General features: G+C 42.0%; 1 protein-coding gene across 1 annotated transcript; it reads left to right on the top strand.

Moving 5' to 3' along the window:
• Positions 1-966: 966 nt before the first annotated feature.
• Positions 967-16,101, top strand: LOC140573582 (uncharacterized). The gene is made up of 19 exons (XM_072693021.1): positions 967-1,035; positions 2,199-2,760; positions 3,344-3,443; positions 3,971-4,115; positions 4,245-4,346; positions 5,378-5,434; positions 5,545-5,613; positions 6,659-6,748; positions 6,825-6,934; positions 7,244-7,745; positions 7,878-10,370; positions 10,662-10,809; positions 10,927-11,032; positions 12,377-12,536; positions 12,624-12,731; positions 14,624-14,710; positions 14,903-15,008; positions 15,085-15,158; positions 15,255-16,101. Exons 1-19 carry the CDS (start codon positions 967-969, stop codon positions 15,324-15,326), a joined length of 5,160 nt encoding a protein of 1,719 aa, XP_072549122.1. The 3' UTR covers positions 15,327-16,101.
• The last annotated feature ends 2,152 nt before the right edge of the window (positions 16,102-18,253 follow it).

Below are 18,253 nucleotides of genomic sequence, written 5' to 3'. Positions count from 1 at the left end.
CCTGGAATATCCTTATCCAACCAGTGTCACATAGGCCACATGCTATTTCTACATCAAACAACATGAAACAGTGAATAAATTCATTCTGTGGCATCTTTGTGTTACGCCCTACTCCAGATCCAGACCTCACCCTGCCTCCATTTTTGTTTCTCCTTCTTTTTGTTCTTTTACATGTTCCTTGACTCCCTCTCTCCCTCTGTAATGCTCTGCTTAAGTGTTATAAGTCAGTAAATCTCAGCAAGGCTGTTCTAATCCGCTAAGAGTGTAATGGAGGGTGTCTGGGATTTGGGGTTGTGTTTTCTGCCGGTGTGTGTTTAGAAGACCACTCCAGCACTGCTTTTGATCATCCTTTTATTTTTATTTATTTATTTATTTTATTTATTTATTTTCATCATTCCTTTTTGGGAATACCCTTTTTTGTTCTGCAGTTACTACCTGTGAGCAGACATGTCCAGGAAACAGAAGTAAGAGAAAACTAGTAGGACTGTGTGCTCTGTTGTGTGGATGTTAGCAATACTAGCGAGCTGCTATACTGATGGAAGTGTTTGGATGGCTGTAGTAGCTACTACTGGTTGTAGTAGTTCTGTTGAGCTGAAATTGATGTTGATCAGTTTATTGATGTAAAGTGTACCTGTTATACTGACCACACTAATGCTATTTTTGGCTAAATGCAATTTAATCCTCCTCACAGCAATCCTCCACAACAACAATCTATTGCAAAGCCTTCCTAAAAAGATGGCGATTGTATTGCTGCAGCAAAGGGGGACAAATCCATTTTTATAGCTTTTAATTTGGAATAAACACTGGTACTTGTGTAGTGTATATAGATGTATGTACATAACTAATAGTGTTTCAGGCATGGTGACGTTACAGGACCTGTGTATGTGTATCCACTAATGATACAGTGTCGGTGTTTTGCTTGGATCTAAATGAATGAATTGTTGAACTGTTAGGTGGCAGGAAAACATGCTTGTCCACCCAAACGCTGGTAAATCAAACCAGAGGAAGAGACGGAGAGAGCCCCCTCACCCCACGGTATGTTCCTTGACCTGCATCAGTTGATTTGTAGATCAGAATGTGAAAAAGCTGTATACAGAAAATGGACATTCAGTTCCTTAGCTGACCAACTCAAATGCTGTTCCTAATACGTCAGGACGGATGATTAGAGATAACTAGCAGTGCAGAACAATAGTAATTAGGAGACTGAAGCATATTAGGACGTCACAATTTTCTAAATCCTACTAGAAATATAGCACGTGCTGTGCCTGGACACCTTTGCTGTACCAATTTGCCCATAAACTCTGTACATAGGCCCGCACTTCATTTATTCACCCTCATAGCTACATTATTGTCATGATTAACAGCAGTTTCATAGGCCCTAATATAGAACCCTGTGGGACTGCACAAAATATGGCATTGTTGGTTATACCATGTCCAATTCGGTATAATAATAAAATTAGCTTGTATTTAGTATTGGTGGAAAATATAGAAACTCAATGGCTACCAGTACAGCAGTAATGCTTATTATTACTAATTATTACTGTCATTACTAATTATTTCAGTAATTTCTCACATTTCTTAAGTCTGCTAGCCACTCTGGACACTTTTACAAATGTTTTAGAGTACTGTCCCTTTAAATGTCCACCTACAGGCTTTCCTTCTTTAGTTTAATTACAGCTCTGACTGCTGCGCACATCTTTCTGTCTGCTTGATTTACTAATCTCTCTTCCTCGCTCTGGCTCTTCTACCTCCCTGTTTGCTGATGGAGGAACAATTTAGCTCTTGTGCATGTGTGTGTGTGTGCGGGGGGGGATTGATAGAGAAATAGTGAGTGAGTAAATCCTTGTGTAGTGCTGCAGTTAATTGTTTGGGTGATGTGTAGTTATTTATGGAGATTGTGTGTGTGTGTATGTGTGTGTAAAGTGTTTGCTCAGATGGAACATTAACAGAATTAACTTCGGTGATCTTATCGGGATTAACAGGGGGGTTATGGGTTCACAAGGGGGGAGGGCAAGGGGCATGCATGGCCAAGTTGCATTAGAAAAGCTGTGTGTGTGTGTCACTGGCTTTTCCCTTCCTAGCAGCTTCAATTGGATTTTGCTGGTAGCGTGTGTCTGCCTGTTCAACCTGCCAAACTCTGATTTACACTCTCTGTGTCTCTATGTCTCTCTCCCTCTCTCTTTCTCTCTCTCTTGCAGCTTGGCCTGCCTAAGCATACAGTACCTGACAGAGGTCACATGTCTAATTGCAGCACCAGCAGAAACAGTAATAGCAGCAGTGTTAGTGGAGTTAACATGAACACCATTAGCAGTGGTAGCGGTGGTCTCAGCAGCAGCACCACCAAGAAGAGTAGCAGCAGTTGTATCGCCTGTAGCACTGAAAACAATAGCGATGTAGCTAGCAGTAGCAGTTGTAATAGCAATAGAGTTGCAGGTGGTGTCCACAGTGCAACCAATTCAAGCTTTAGCTGCAGCATTAAAGGAAGTAATGGTATACATGGTAGAGACGGGACCACCAGCATAGATGCCAAAGGCAGTAATGCCAGTGGAGGTTGCAATAACAACAGAAGGGAAACTGGATGTAGCTTCAGTAGCACCTCCTCTCTGGGGAGGGGGCTAGAGCAAAAGGAGGCGGGGCTTAGTGTAAGAGATGGGGCCCTGCTGGACAGCATCAGCAACAGCAGCTCTCCCTGCACCTCCTCAGTCAGCTCCTGCCTCCCCTCACCGCTCAGCCAGCAGCCTGATAGCTCCAGCACAAATGGTAAGAGCATGTAGAGGGATGGGAAAGTGGGAGGGTTTCTTTAATGCTATCTAGGAATGTCACTAAATGTACTGTTTATTTTGATGATTAGTTCAGTAAATCTTATAGCCTAACTGAACAGTAGGAACCAATGCAAAGGCTTTAAAAAGAATCACAGGTTAAAAAAGTTTGCAACTAGAAAATATACAAAATAAAACTGCATATAAAATTAGGGTGTTCATCACACTATACCTCTTACTGAACTAGAAAGAAAAAAATAAAAATGACATACTAATCATTGTCAATCAGTGAGATCAGTTTTTTAATCAGGTGAAAGCCCACCTGCCTTGTAATTTGGTGGATCATATAATTGTTGAGTTGCCAACAACCCAGGCTATTTACAATGTTTGGCAAACCATGCTTTTAAGGAAAATTGACAAATACATTTATCCATGGACGAGCATTTGTGCTGATTGTTGCTGATGCTTGCTATGAATGTCTTGTGTAACTGATCACCAGCTATTTGTCCTCATACTGTAGGTTTTTTTTTTTTGCAACTGCTGATGTGCCTGAAACAAACAGTGTTCTCTCATCTGTCTCTCAGATACTAAGGCTCGGGAAGGCACAGAGAGTGGATATTCTTCTCTGGAGAAGACGAGATCTGACGCTGAGGACGTAAAGACGGGTTGTGACCCACATTACAGGTGTGAAGCCTCTGGAAACTAACTCCTACACCCTTTTTGAAGGTGTGGCCAAAACATTTTGGCATGAACAGATAGGTGATGCAGCAGAGTAGCAGGGACAGCAGCAGCAGCAGCAGGTACACACTTCAGGAGAACACATGCTCAGGCCTGGAAGAGAAGAAACACAGCGAACACACAGCCCTGGAAGAGAGGAAGTCCATCGGTTGTTTGGGAAGCAGCGCAGGTAAGAGAAGTAGATGCCATCCATATTACATTTTGTAATACATGGTTTATGCTTTCATCTCATGTTTTGTTTGTTTGTTTGTTTGCTTTCCAGGATTTGTTAACAGCTCTGCCCCCATCACTCAGCTCTGCCAGCATCATACCCATCAGCCACATTGCCTTGGCCTATTTCACTCCATGACTGTCACATATTTTCATATTTTCTTTTTTCATAAATTGTATTTATTGATGTAGAGTTTCTGAAAACGGAACTTTCCTGTTTCCAGAAGCACATGTTGTAAAACAGCCCATGTTGTGTGTTTCAGGAGGTCTCAAGTGCTTGAACAGCTTGAGAATCAGAATGGTATGCTTTCTCATTCTGATGAAGTGTATTTCCCATCTTCCTCATCCTCCTCCTCCTCTACTTTGGAACATGATCATGACAAAAGAGCAAGTCGCAGCGAGGCACAGGTATCTCACACAGGAATTTATATATATGAATTTATAGTAGTAATAAAACACAATGAAAGTGCAGTGTGTTGAGTGTGTTGTGATGAAGTAGCTGATGAGATCTGTTGTTATCTGGGCTTCTGTCTGCAGGCGTTGGATCGCGATCATGCCTCTGGCATGACACGCACCTCTGTTTCCACCAGCCGACGCTCCAAGTCATTGGAGCGTAATTTGGCAGAACATACTCCCACGGTAGTTAAAGTCAACAAAATAAAAAAATCAAATCAAACACCAGAGAGTGGAAAAACACAGAATGAGAGAAGACCAGTGTAGAGTAAATAATTAATGTGGAGTATGTAATGTCTTAGATAGGGCCTGACTGATTAGGGTTGCAGTATTGTTGGAATTTTCAAAGTAGGGAAATTTACCATGGGAATGAACATGAATAAACAGATAATTATGGGAATTAACAGGAATTAATGGGAATATTCAAAGCTAAAGGTGACAGACTTTTAAAAATTACATACTGAAGCATAATCTTGGCTAAAATAATTAGATATGATACCAGTTAGATATGTAGATATAGATATATTAGCTCCTCAGTCCCAGGCACATGGCACAGTACACACTGAGGGGCTATTGAGACCACAGTCCCTGGATTTACTGTTCATTCCACCATCACATGTACAGCATATGTCCAGATGATTTCGAAAAACAATTTTATTCCCATTAATTCCCATAATTACCTGCTTATTCTCATGGTAAACATATTTGTATTGTTATGCTTTCATGTCTGCTGATGATGTGGTTTTAAACAGTATGTATTATCAAAAACATCAGTGTTAACACAGCCGTAATTACTGGCTTTTATGTCTAAGATTTGAACCTACAATCACACAATCAACCACAATCAGTTTACTAGTGTGTGTGTGTGTGTGTGTGTGTTCACTGCTACAGATGGGTTAAATATGGAGGTTGAAATCTGTTGCACTTCTGTGCAGAGACTTTAAAGTGTGTTTTTGATTTTAAGAATGGATAATCCATAATCAGTTAGCAATGTTCAGTTCAACAACTAAAATATAAAATTAGAGCAGTATTTTAGTTTTTTTGGAATTACTAGCTCCCTAAAATCAATCCCCATACTGTTATAATACCAAACATTCATGTTGTTCAGGTCCTAGTTTTAAGTTTAAGTAGACTTGAGGAGGTGAGGAAACGGCACTGTTAGCACTGAATGATGAAGATAGTGTTCTAATGAAGATAATGATCTTCTGTCCTCTCAGCCTGACCTACTGAACTTTAAAAAGGGATGGATGACACGGCTGGGAGAAGATGGAAAGGTAACTGGAATGTGTGTACACATGCTTGCCCTTTGTGCCAAAGAGTCTGCCAGGGACTATCCGGCAGCGTGAAGTGAGTGTATGTCTGACGTTTGTTAATGTCGTTGCAGTGGAGGAAGCATTGGTTCGTTCTTACTGAACAGACTTTAAGATTCTATCGGGACTCAGTTGCTGAAGAGGTAAGTTTGCATATGATTGAAAATGCAATCATCATTTTCAATTGAATTTCAATTGCAATGTGTTTTTACACTGAGCACAATCTCAACCTTGTCTTCATGTGGCAGGTCAAGGATATTGATCATGTAGAAGATGTCTTCAGATGTAGCCATTAAAGTAGCAGATTTTGAGTCTAAAATGCTAATGTTAGCACTATGACTGTTGGCTGAAGCTACTATAAGCGAGTGTTCAATAACTCAATAGACCTATTGGCTTTAATTTATTAATTTTCTAAAATTAGTATATTTTACAGTTTGTATTGTTTTGGAATTATATACTGTTTTTAATAATGTTACACAAGAACCCTGCACATCTTTGCTACAAATGTAGTACAAATCTGTTTGATCTTAACTAACAAACTAACAAAGGCTACTTTTTTGTCACAAAAAAATTACAAAAAATCTGTCAAAAAGGTGCAAACACAATAACTTCAGAACAGTGATATGCTATTTGAACTAGACAAGCTTTCCTAAACCTAAATAAATAAATATATCAGCATAAAAAATAACATAATTAGTGAAATAACTGTTGGCAAAAATATGTATTTTTATCCCAATTTTAGCTTTCCAATTCCTGACCAGTAGCTAGTCATATCTACCAATGCTGGAAAGGTAAAGGCTAGCATGTGCTTTCTCTGAGACACATCAGCCACAGTATCTTGGTGATGCTAGGTGATGAACAGAGAGGGAGGGCCATCCTATGCACCGAGAAATGTACTTTTAACAGTACATTATTAACAGAAAAGTAGAACAACACGTTATCATGATGACATTGAACTATATTCTGTTTATGTTACATTTCTAGTACGTTTCTGAATCACCTGGAAATAAAAAAACTTGGCTTGTTGGTAACACTTTAAAACGAACCCCTTCTGTGTGAGGCTGTACTGTAGCCTGGTAAAAAAAATCCATGGCACGTTGTACCCTGTGCCCTCGGTTTCCTGTACTCGCAGACCAATGCCAGGAGCGCTGGTGTCATTGGTTGGTTGCACCCTTTTGTGTTTCACAGGCTGCTGATCTGGATGGTGAGATAAACCTGTCCACTTGTTATGACATCACAGACTTTCCTGTGCAGAGGAACTATGGCTTTCAGATTCACGTGAGTAAAAAATAAGCCCTTTGTGGAAGTTTCCGTATGAATGGTCTCATATGATAATTTCTGGCACCTCTTACAGACTAAAGATGGAGTTTTCACACTCTGTGCAATGACTTATGGGATACGTAGGAACTGGATTCAGGCAGTTATGAAGAATGTTCGGCCAGCTGTCCCTCCTGATGTCGCAAGGTAACACCTTTTTAGTCTCACCTAGTTATCAGTTTAGTAAATCTGCCTACATCAGGCCGTACAGGCACCACAGTACTATTATTATTATTATTATTATTATTATTATTATTATTATAGTACTCATACCTGATGTTCATTTATTTCATTTCTCACACTTTTTCTTTCTCATGCCACACAAGGAAAAATGCTTCTAAAAAATCCAGGTCTGGAGTAGTGTATGAGTGTATCAGTGTATGAGTTTTCCCTGCTGTGGACTGTGTCTGTTGGGGGTGTTTTTTAAGTTAAGACATTTTCTGCATTCTTTCTCAGCTCCGCCCCTCAAAAGGCACCTTTGAGTTCTGCTTCTGGACATAAAGGCCCCTCCTCTTCAAACATATCCTGTTCAGAGGTGGAGAAGCGGAGCCGCATCAGTGAACGCCGTAAAGAGGGCCGTTATAAAACCTTTGACTGGGCGGAGTTTCGTCACAGGCAGAAAAGAGAAGAGTTGAGCAGGCAATTGCAGACTGGATCAGAGCCAGCCTCTGTGCCACCTGCACCTGCATCGTCTCCGGAAGAACCTATGACAGCGGTGCTCAGCGAGGAACCCACAGAGACAGGGCGGCCGTACCTTCAAGAAAGAAAACTCCATTTACGGACTTCACACATGGCCGTGCCCACGGACGCACCCACCAACTCATTGGCACACGCTGATGCATCTATTCATGATGCTTCTGAAGCAAATGGTCAGAAGAGAGCAGTTGATGGTATGGGTGTTTGCAGTGATGTTTCTAACACACAGGTGGAAAGTATGTCTGAAGAAGAGAAGAAACAGGTACTTACATCCCCAATCAGTCTAGTAGTGATTAGACCATGTGATGAAATGCATGCAATTTCCTTCTGTCCCCTAATGTTGCTACTACTACCACTCTACTAGTCTACTAATGTGACATGCTTTTTGCTACAGGCCGGTTATTCCACCTCAGCGTCACCAGCATCCTTCTCTTCATCTTCGGTCCAGACAGAATGGGAGTGGGAGGCAGAGCTTCAGACCCTTCGCAGTGAACTGAAGGCAGAACATGAGCGAAGTGAGAGGGAGGTGAGGGAGCTCCAGCTCTCTGAGGCCCGTCTGCAGGCTAAGTTGGCGAACGGTCAGGACCATTTACATGAGGTGGAGTCAAGAATGCAGAGCGCGGAGGCCACTCTGAGAGAAAAGGACGGTGCTCTGGAGGAACTCCGTAGCCACTTGGAAGATGTAACAGGACGTCTGAAAGCTACAGAAGAGGCACAGGCTCTGAAAGAGGTCCGCCTAGAGAGACACTTGCGTCTCCTCCAAGAGAGTCAGGAAAGGGAGAGAAGGAGCCTTAGCGATAGCCTTGACCATGCAGAGAAGCGTGGGAAGGAACTGGAGGAGAGGCTGCAGCAGATGGAAGCAGAGCTGAAAAACACACCGGTGGTAGGCAAAGCGCAGGAGCTGGAGAGGAGGTGCCAGGAGCTCCAGAACCAGCTGGAAGAGTCCGACAGTGAGGTGGGCAGACTGCAGGCGCGGCTCCGGAACGAGGAGACACTGTATTATAATATGGAGCACGACTACGAGCAAGTGTGCGAGGAACTAGAGTGTGCCCGTGGTGCCCTGCAGGACTGTGAGAGAGTGTGTGAGGAGCAATTCAGAACCCAGCTGGAGAAGCAACAGCGGGAGATCAACAGGAAGGAGCAGGAGCTGCAAGAAATGCTTGTGAAAATGGCTGCCTTGGGCACCAGTTTGGAAGAGACTGAACGCAGACTAAAAGAAGCTCAGAGTTACCCTCAGAAGGATAGTGTCTCTCGTGACAGGCCGACTGAGGGACAAGGTCTTCTTGGCAGTTCGGACATTGGGCAGAAGGTCAAAAACGGCGGGCTTGGTGAAACAGATAAGCAAGCAGTTGCTCAGAAAGATGAATCAGAGAGAGTGATCTCAGTGATACAAGCACTGGAGAGCAAGTTGTGTAACACAGAAGAGAGACTCCGAGAGATCACCATGCATCTGCAGCAACAGCAACAACTTCATGCTTTCAATAATGAAAGTCCACGGAAAATGGGAAAATCCACAGAGTCTCTGAATGCTGAAGTTACATTTGATAATCTAGATGGGAAGCAGTGTAGTCAAGCTCAGTGTAGGCAAGTTTTACATTGCTTACAGGGGATCATGCTGGAGAGAACTGCTGCTAATGCTGATGTTAATGCGGTCACTAATGGAATGATTGACTTCCTAGAAGACCTGCAAGAATCGACTAAGAGTCCAGAGAAGAGGGTAACTCTTGGCATGGCTAGCAGAATTTTGTCCCTGGAGAGGCTGGTCATCCAGAGGATGGCTTCTGCAATCGAGCGCCCCAGCAGAGATCTCCTTCGGAAACTCTCTGAACTGCAAGTCCAGGCTCAGGCGTTGAGTGAAGCTCAAGATGGGAGCGATGAAAAGACAGTGTTAGGGAACTGTTCACAGTTCCTCTCTTGCTTTCAAGAATTAGATAAGACAAGTGGGTTCACACTGGGCCAGACTGAGATCTGCAACTTGTGTGTGAGAGCAGAATTGGCATACCTCACATACACCCTCCACACTCGCAACTCAGAGGAACAGCAGGGATCTGACCCATTTAACCTGTCGCCCTGGCCTTCATCACCTGGCAGAGGGGAAATGGGCTCTAAGCCAAATTTCAGGCTTGCCGACATCAGCCCGCCTGAGCTAGCTCCGTACAGCGAGCAGATCCAGAAGAGCCCAGATGAAGAATCCTGTGGAGGGGACATGGAGCTTCAGTACAAAGGTTGCGAGAGCCTAGCGGCGGAGCTGCGACTACAGGCACAGTCGCTTCAGGGCCTCTCTGTCCAGCTGCAGCATGAAGCTGGTGATGTAGACATGCTACCTGAGTTCTCTCCAGCTGTCTTGCAGACCATTCTGTCCCGGGCAACTCTGGCCTACACGACCAGCCGCCTACGCTTGGCTATGCAGCGAGAATTGGGCATCCTACGAGAGCAACGGGAGCGGGCCATGTGCGAGTGCCGGGCCGTGTGCCGCAGCATGGAAGCACTCTTTCAAGAACAGACAGAGCGCTATGAGGAGAAGCTGCGTGAGGGGCGTGTGGTTATTGAAATGGCTGAGCTGGGCCGGGTCTCTGCAGAGACTGATGCCCAGATGAGGGGGCAAGAGGTGCAGCGGCTGGAGACAGAGTTCGAAGAGAAACTCCAGGAGCTTCAGAGGATCCATGAGGAGGAGATGACTCGTCTCCATGGATACTACACCCAGAGCCGGTCCCAGGCGATGACCCCCTCAGACTCCAGCGATGGAGATGAGAATATTTGCGGGAGAGCTTTCAAAGAACGGATCAGAGAGCTGGAGACACAGGTTAGCTGCTTGGAAGAGGAACTTCGCAGCGGGGATGCAAACTCCCTGAGACAGGCATATGAACAGGAGTTGGAGACCCTGAAGGTACTAACACACACATTTAAGGCCTATTCACACCAAGTACATTTTTATCAGACGAGAATGTCATGTATTTTGCCATCACTTTTTAACTACCCACCTTTACATGAGTGCTCATTAGCGAAGGAAGCCATGGGTCACAGTCCTTTGTGGACAGGAACAGACTAGAATGGACCTAGACAAACCTAAAAAAAAAGAGTGGGCACAGAAGCACAGAAATACACTAAAATATGAATCTAAAAAACCTGTAATGTTGGTTGTAATTTGATTTACGTACTCTTTTGAACATGGGTGTAGGCTACTTGTGAGCTTGGCTTCAGCAGCATGGAGCAGAGCCATCAGAGGGTGATTGAGGAGATGCAGCGGCAGCATCAGATAGAGGTGGAACGGCTGACAGAGGAGAGAGAGAAAGTACTGCAGGAAGAAACCAATGCCACCATTGCAGGTATTGCTAATACTGTCGCTATACATGAGATGTCCCAGCTTTTCCTGGTACTACTATGGGGTGGGTGTATTAATATTATTTATACACAATTTATGTATGATGTTTGGGTACATTTAGCCATTGATGCCATGCGCAAAGCTCATAAGGACGAGCTGGAGAAAAGTCAAAAAGCCCAGCAGAGTGGAGCCAACACAGATATCAGCAAGCTGCGAGCCCAGTTCGAGTGAGTCTGTGCAGTAGATTCCTTTGTACAATACTGTTCTTTATAGTGCTTTGCAAAAGTCAGAGACTGCCCTTCATTTATTCATTTCCAGTCAGAATGGTCATCATTTACAAGCTATTATGGACTAGTTATATATATTTAAAGTCAGCTCAACTGAAAATGATAAAGTAACTGATTACAGGGGGTTGTTTTTTCTCTTAACTCACATTTTCATCCATATTATGTTGAGCCTCATTAATATTGGTAATTGAGCTGCAGCTAAAACCTGTTAAATATGGTGTAAGATCTTTAGTCTGTGGCTCTTCCCCCGCAGTTTGTTTACTGTTTATTCCCACCTGTAGGTTTGAACTGCCCCTATCATGTGAGCTCTTGCTGGGATTTGAAGTTATGATCTCCCCACATGTGATTAGCAGGCAGTAGAAATTCCTCCTCAGTTTGTTTACTGTTTATTTGTATCTGCAGGTTAGAACTCCTCATCACATGATGTCCCCAGACAATGGAGCACTGAGTAGTTAGACTGTTGTGCCACTTAACAACTATGAAATTATACTACCTAAAAAAAAAAATTATGAGTAAATGTACATGGTTTCACAGCTCTAGACTGGGGCAACTGTCTAACTGCATGCTTGGCAAATGGCAGGCAGTAGATTAAAAGTTTAAATCTTATCAATGGCACAGTCCTCCATGGTCAGGGGTTTGAGAATAGGGAAGCTTCTTTTCTTTGTGACGGAGGAGTCCTAACCTACAGATGGAAGTAAACACAATTAAGGGGGCCGTACAAAATAATTAAGCATAGGTATTAATTAATAATCTTTCCTATTTGATAGGGGCAGTCCTAATCTGCAGATGACAGTAAACAAATAGAGAAGGCACAGACTAAAAATACAAAAAAGTGGTTAATCAATTACTATTGTATTGTTGACCAAACTGAGATGCAGAACTAATAAATGTGAGTTAGGAGAACCTTTGACTAAACTCCAGTTGATTTAAGTCAAGAAATGCTCTGTAATGAGTTACTTTATCATTTTAAGTTGGCTTTAAGTTTTCTAAATTCTGATGAGATTACATATAAAATAAGAAAGGAGAAAGCCAAAGGACAACAAGTGAATTACCTTGACTGTGAGAAGTAGAAAGACCTTATATTCGTATAATATTTTATATAATATTATATAAAATATTTTCATAGACAATTGAATCTTCTGACAAGAATGAAAGCTGTAACTGACTTTTGCACACAATAATAATTGGCTCTTTTTGACTTTTGTCATGCAGAGAAGTAACAATCTGGCAGGTGTGGTAATTCAGATGGAATTCTAATCCATGTGTATCTGCTTGTGTTCATAGTGAGGAGCTGGAGTCATTACACAGGGAGCTGGAGGTGTTGTCTGAGCAGTATTCCCAGAAATGCCTGGAGAATGCTCACCTGAGCCGAACCATAGAGACAGAGAGACAGGCTCTGAGCTGTACTGAGAGAGAGAACCAGGAGCTCCACACACGCAATCAGGTAAAGCCTGCGTACCCAAACCTCTGTGTTAACATTCTTAGCTATATAGTACGTGACTTGTCTCAGACTGTGTTTGTGTGTGTTTAGGAACTGAATAAGCGCTTAGTCGCTGAGCTCTCCCTAATGCAGTCCTATATGAATGGAGGAGTGGACCATGCTCAGCTCCCTCAGGGCAAAGACATTTATCAACTAGAGGTAAACTCACTCAGGAGTGCATAGAGAAGTTAGCAACCAGACATATGTTCTTCTAACTTTACTGACCAACACCACTTTCTGACTATTGACAGTATTTATTTGAATTTAGTGTAATACTCATTGATACTGCAATACAATAGATTGCATTATACTGTACACTGATCAGCCATAACATTAATGCCACCTGCATAATATTGACGGGACGGGTTTGATGTCTTGGGACAACAATGTTAATGAATATCTGGAACACAGATCTCCACGAACCATAAACCAAGATGTATTCTAGCCCATAATATTGAGCAGGTCCCTCTTGTGCCACACCAACAAATCTGATCCGTGTGTCGCATGGACTCCACAAGACCTCTAAAGGCGTCCTGTGATATCTGGAATCAAGACCCTGTAAGTCCTGTAGGTTGTGAGGTGGGGATTCCAATGATTATGTCAATAAGCCTTGGGTGCCCATGAGCCTATCGTCATTTCACTGGTGTTTCGGACCACTTTTGGTAGGGACTGACCACTGCATACCAGGAACACCTCACAAGACCTGCTTGCTGTTTTGGAGATGTTCTGATCCTGTCAGACCCTGTCATCTAGTCATCACAATTTGGCTCTTGTCAAAGTGGCTGAAATTCTCGTGCTTTTCCATTTTCCCTGATTTTAACACATCACCCTTGAGAACTGTCTGTTTACTTTCTTCCTAGTATATCCGACCTCTTAACAGATGCCACTGTAGGTGAAGATAATCAGTGTTTTTCACTTTACCTCATTGGTCAGTGGTCCAAATGTTATGGCTGATCTGTGCATGTCTGACGGGACGGGTTTGATGTCTTGGGACAACAATGTTAATGAATATCTGGAACACAGATCTCCACGAACCATAAACCAAGATGTATTCTAGCCCATAATATGGCAATTACTGTACATTCATAATACTCTATATTGTTAATACAGTGGCATGCAAACGTTTGACGCAACACAAGTAAGTAGAAGATGAACTGAAAAGATCCAAAAAGATCAGATAGTTAAAGATATTATTTTCAACATTTTATGCAACATTATTTTTGTCCAATTCTACAGTGAAAAAAAATTAAAGAAGCATCATGCATATGTTTACTTTTTAGGGATATGGTCTATTCATAATCATCATTAAAAAGGCCAGGTGAATCAAATCTCAAACGTCTTAAACCATGTCCCAACAATTAACAGCCATGGGCTTCTTTAAGCAGCACGTAACTAAGAAACAGCCACTTTCCTCAGAAGTCTATCTGTACGAATTTATGAAAAGAAGACCTCCCCAACTGTTAAGCATGGGGTGGATCAGTCATGCTTTGAGTTTGTGTTGCAGCCAGTGATACAGGCAACATTTCACTGGTAAAGGAAAAATTGAATTATAATTAAATACCAGAAAAGTCTAGATAAAAACCAGCAAACCATCTGTAACAAAAAGGCAGGGTAGTGATCATCCAACATCCTGGCCTCACTAACACTTGTGTCACTGAATGCAATCAAAACCTCACAGCAATGCAACAAAATCTAGTAGAAAGCCTTCCCTGGACAATAGAGACAGTTACTCCAACAAAAACATTGAATGAGCAGGTGTCCTAATACTTTTGTCCATATATGATCCATATTTGATATGTCCATATTTTGATCAAGGGGGTAAAAATGATTGTATGCCACTGTCTTTGATACTTCATAAGTGAATTTGGATCACAATGATATTTTATTATTATAATTCTGCAGGTTATAATAGTCTAAATGAACATTATCATCCACACCCACTATATATGCATCACAAGCCTGGTTTGCTTGTCTCTTCTAGTGTATTCAGTATGTTGGTTTGATAACAAGATCATATGTAAATACTGTGATGGAACTATGTGTGTGTTTAGGTAACTCTGAGAGTAAAGGAATCCGAAATCCAGTGTCTAAAGCAGGAGATCAGCTCACTAAAGGAGGAGCTGCAGGCAGCAAACAGAGTAACGCACTCCTATTCTGACCTTTACTGTAGAATGGTGCAAACGTTCTGGTGCCACATTATGCTTACGGTACATGTATTTGTACCAAACGGTCACAGTCCGAGGATCATGTACTGTTACACCCCTAACATAAATTAATTTAGCAGATTCTTATTTCAATTCTTATTCTGACCTGTGTCTGTTCATGTTTAGCACTCTAAAGAACTTCTGAAAGAGCTGAGCGTTTTAGGAGCCAACAGTCCAAGTGACGGTGCTAAACGTAGAGTCGATCCTTACAGTCTTCAGGGCTACACATATGGTGAGTAAACACACTTATGAACTTGAAGACGTCTATCCAAACAGCCAGACATTAATGTTGTGTGTGTGTTTTGCAGATCTACTGAAGTCCAGAAGTAATCCCGAGTTTATGAGGGACCGCTCTAAGCGAAAGCAAGCAGCCAGGTCCAAGGTTAGACCACTGGGCAGTAGTTTTGGGCAAAGTGAGGTGTGCATTAGTGATAGTGCAGTTTATTAGATTCCTGACTCTCTCTGTTTTCCTTTTCAGAGTCTAAGGGATGGCCTCTCTGCTCAGGAGAGAATAATGCTATTTGAATCAGATGATAATAGAAAGATCTAACTGTGTGCCTGTGTGTGTATAGGTGGGTGTGTGTGCTCACTTTTCACTTTTCATGTCTCTTGTAGTGTGTTTTATTACGGTTTAAAAATGTCATATTTATTAAACAATAGCGGATGGTTTGTAATTTGTATGTTTTCATGTGTACTGATGACATTTGTCTTTTTTGATTGGCATCATGCAGCACATGATCACCGATCAGCCGTAACATTAACATTAACCTCCTTGCTTCTACACTCACTGCTCCATTTCCCATATAGAAACACTGTGTAGTTCTATAATTACTGTAGTTCATCTGTTTCTCCATACTTTTTGTAGCCTCCTTTCACCCTCAGGACCCCACAGGACTGACCACCACAGAGCAGGTATTATTTAGGGGGTCATTCTCAGCACTGCGGTGACACTGAGCAGGTGGTGATGCTGATACAAGTGGATCAGACACAGCAGTGCTGCTGGAGTGTTTAAATACGGTGTCCACTACACTGTCCACTCTATTAGACACCCCTATCAAGTTGGTCCACCTTGTAGATGTAAAGTTTGTGTTGGTCATCATCTAAAGGTAAAAAAAAAAGATGCAAGTGTCTGTCATTGTACAGCGAAATGTGTCTTCTGCATTTGATCCATCTATGGTAGTGAACACACACACACACTCAGAGTGGTGGGCAGCCAACTCTAGCACCCAATATAATGGATAATGAGTGTAGAAACATGAGGGTGGTATTAATGTTATGGCTGATTGGTGTATTTGTTGTATGTTTACTTGTTTTTAGACCTTGACACCTGCTGGATTTACTTTGTGAATAAAAAATCAAGATCCTTCTGATTGTCATGCTATTTTTGTAAAGTTTTAGACTTTGTTTTGTCCAGATCACTGGACATTTGCCTGTGATCACAAAGCACTGGAAAGCGCCACTGTTAATATTCTTTCTCAAAAAAAATCGCAAACAATTTACCCTGCTGCTGAGATTCTTTAATGCATATGAACAAAGGTAACGTTTCCTTTTCTCTAATGTTGTGGATTACATTTTTTACTTTGTTAATAACAGTCCATTACATTCATCAGTTTTGAATTTGTAACTCCTAATATACCTTTTTTTAATTTACTACATCACAGTCAGCTCATCAAGCCTTCAGGATCATCTGAATGGGGGAGTTAGTAAAATAGACTATGTTCACGCAGCAGGTAAAGTGGCCCAAATCCAATGTTTTTTTAGATTGTTCTTAGCCTTTTTAATGGGCCCTATCTCCGACATTCACCTAACAAGTTCACACTCCTTAACTGAAGCATATGTATGCTCCTCTCAGGATCTTATTCTTTAAGCAATGTGTGAATTTTGCCCTAAACTGCATTGTACCAGTATAATCGCCATGTCCAGCCTTCCTGACCCAGTCACCACAGCCAAAGTCAGTGGGTTTCAGCTCCTAAGTGTCTGATGATCAGAAAGTTCTCCAGTTTGATGTCCCGGTGCAGGACACCTCGCTGGTGGCACAGGCTTGCGCCCTCCACTGCCTGTTTAATTATTGACTCTGGCCAAGTCTTCATTAATGGAACCTCCGAAGTTGTCAATAAAGGCCTCAAGGTCCATGCAGGGATGAGAATGTAGCGCTCAGGCTCATCAAACCACTCAATGAGCTTTATAGTGTTGCTAACGGGTTTACTACAATCATCTGCATTAGAGCCACTTCAGCATGCACGGACGTGGAATCATCAGGCTGCAGAGACAAAAACATTAGGAGGTTAGCTTAATGGTATGTGCAGTGAAGAACAGTGAGATTTGGGACCATGGTGCGTGTTGTATAATTTTTTGTCTGGTTTCAGAAACAAACCTTCCGGATCATTTGCAATAGTAGTAGTAAAAGTAATAATTATTACAGTAACTGTAATAGTAATAATTACAGTTCAGTTAAGATTAAGGGAAATTAAATGTAGGACCACTTCATTGTGTGCAGTGGTCTGACCAATGGGCTAACCTGGCTTGGTGGCTTTTGTCTTACTGTGCTTCATTTTCTTGCTCCCTTCCTTCTCCTCTCTACTGGGTCTTCAGTTTTTGGGACCTTGCTTGAACACTCCTTTTTCATCCTCTGGTTGTTGACTCCAGCTCCATACTCATCTGCTGTCCGAACTAAATAAATAAATGATGTAGTGATGTTCATTAACAGCCATCTTTAGCACTTTGATCCCATTTTTAAATCACTAGAGAATCTTTACAGCATCACTTCACTCTGTAATATCTCTTCCCACTGTAATACTTATTCTTGACCAGTAGATGTCATGCCGTTAAAAGCCAATGTCTGTAGGAAATGGAACTGTTGCACGTAGAGACACTGTCTGACTGTACAGCCTCTGGGGTTTCTTCAAAACCCTGTATACCAATAAATGACCAAGCTGAATCACATTATCTCATATAGCAAGTACCAGGTACAAAGCATCTATTGAGGACTCCTCAGTGTTACCTTTAGTTTCTGTGCATTTTGTCCTGCTGAAGTTGTTTAACCATTGTCTTTATGTAAATTATATTATATTATTATACCCACAAGTAATTGAAGGTGATCCTAATTAAGGGATCCTTTGGTTTATCAGGTAACTATGAACCACTAATTGTGTGTTCGTGTGTGTGCATGTGAATTACTGAAGTAGACATAGCATGGCTTAGATACAGCAATCCAAAAGTCAAAGGAAATACCCCACAGAAACAGTAGTATGAGTGTGAATTTGTGTTTCTGTCTGTATTCAAACTCAGACAGAACGGTCTACAGGTAGAGTGAGCATTGGGTTTGAGTTGGTGATTAACTAATTTACAGTAATCTTAAAGCCTGGCACTTACTTTGTGTCGTCGATACCAAAAACGACATTCTCAACTACACTGGATATTCTGAGAGAGCTTTACTCTGCCTTCTAAAGAACAGGGAGGCATTCAGAACAGTTCCTC

The sequence above is a fragment of the Salminus brasiliensis genome, chromosome 12, assembly GCF_030463535.1.
Source record: "Salminus brasiliensis chromosome 12, fSalBra1.hap2, whole genome shotgun sequence".
Taxonomy (NCBI): domain Eukaryota; kingdom Metazoa; phylum Chordata; class Actinopteri; order Characiformes; family Bryconidae; genus Salminus; species Salminus brasiliensis.
This window is presented reverse-complemented; position numbering and strand designations above follow the sequence as displayed.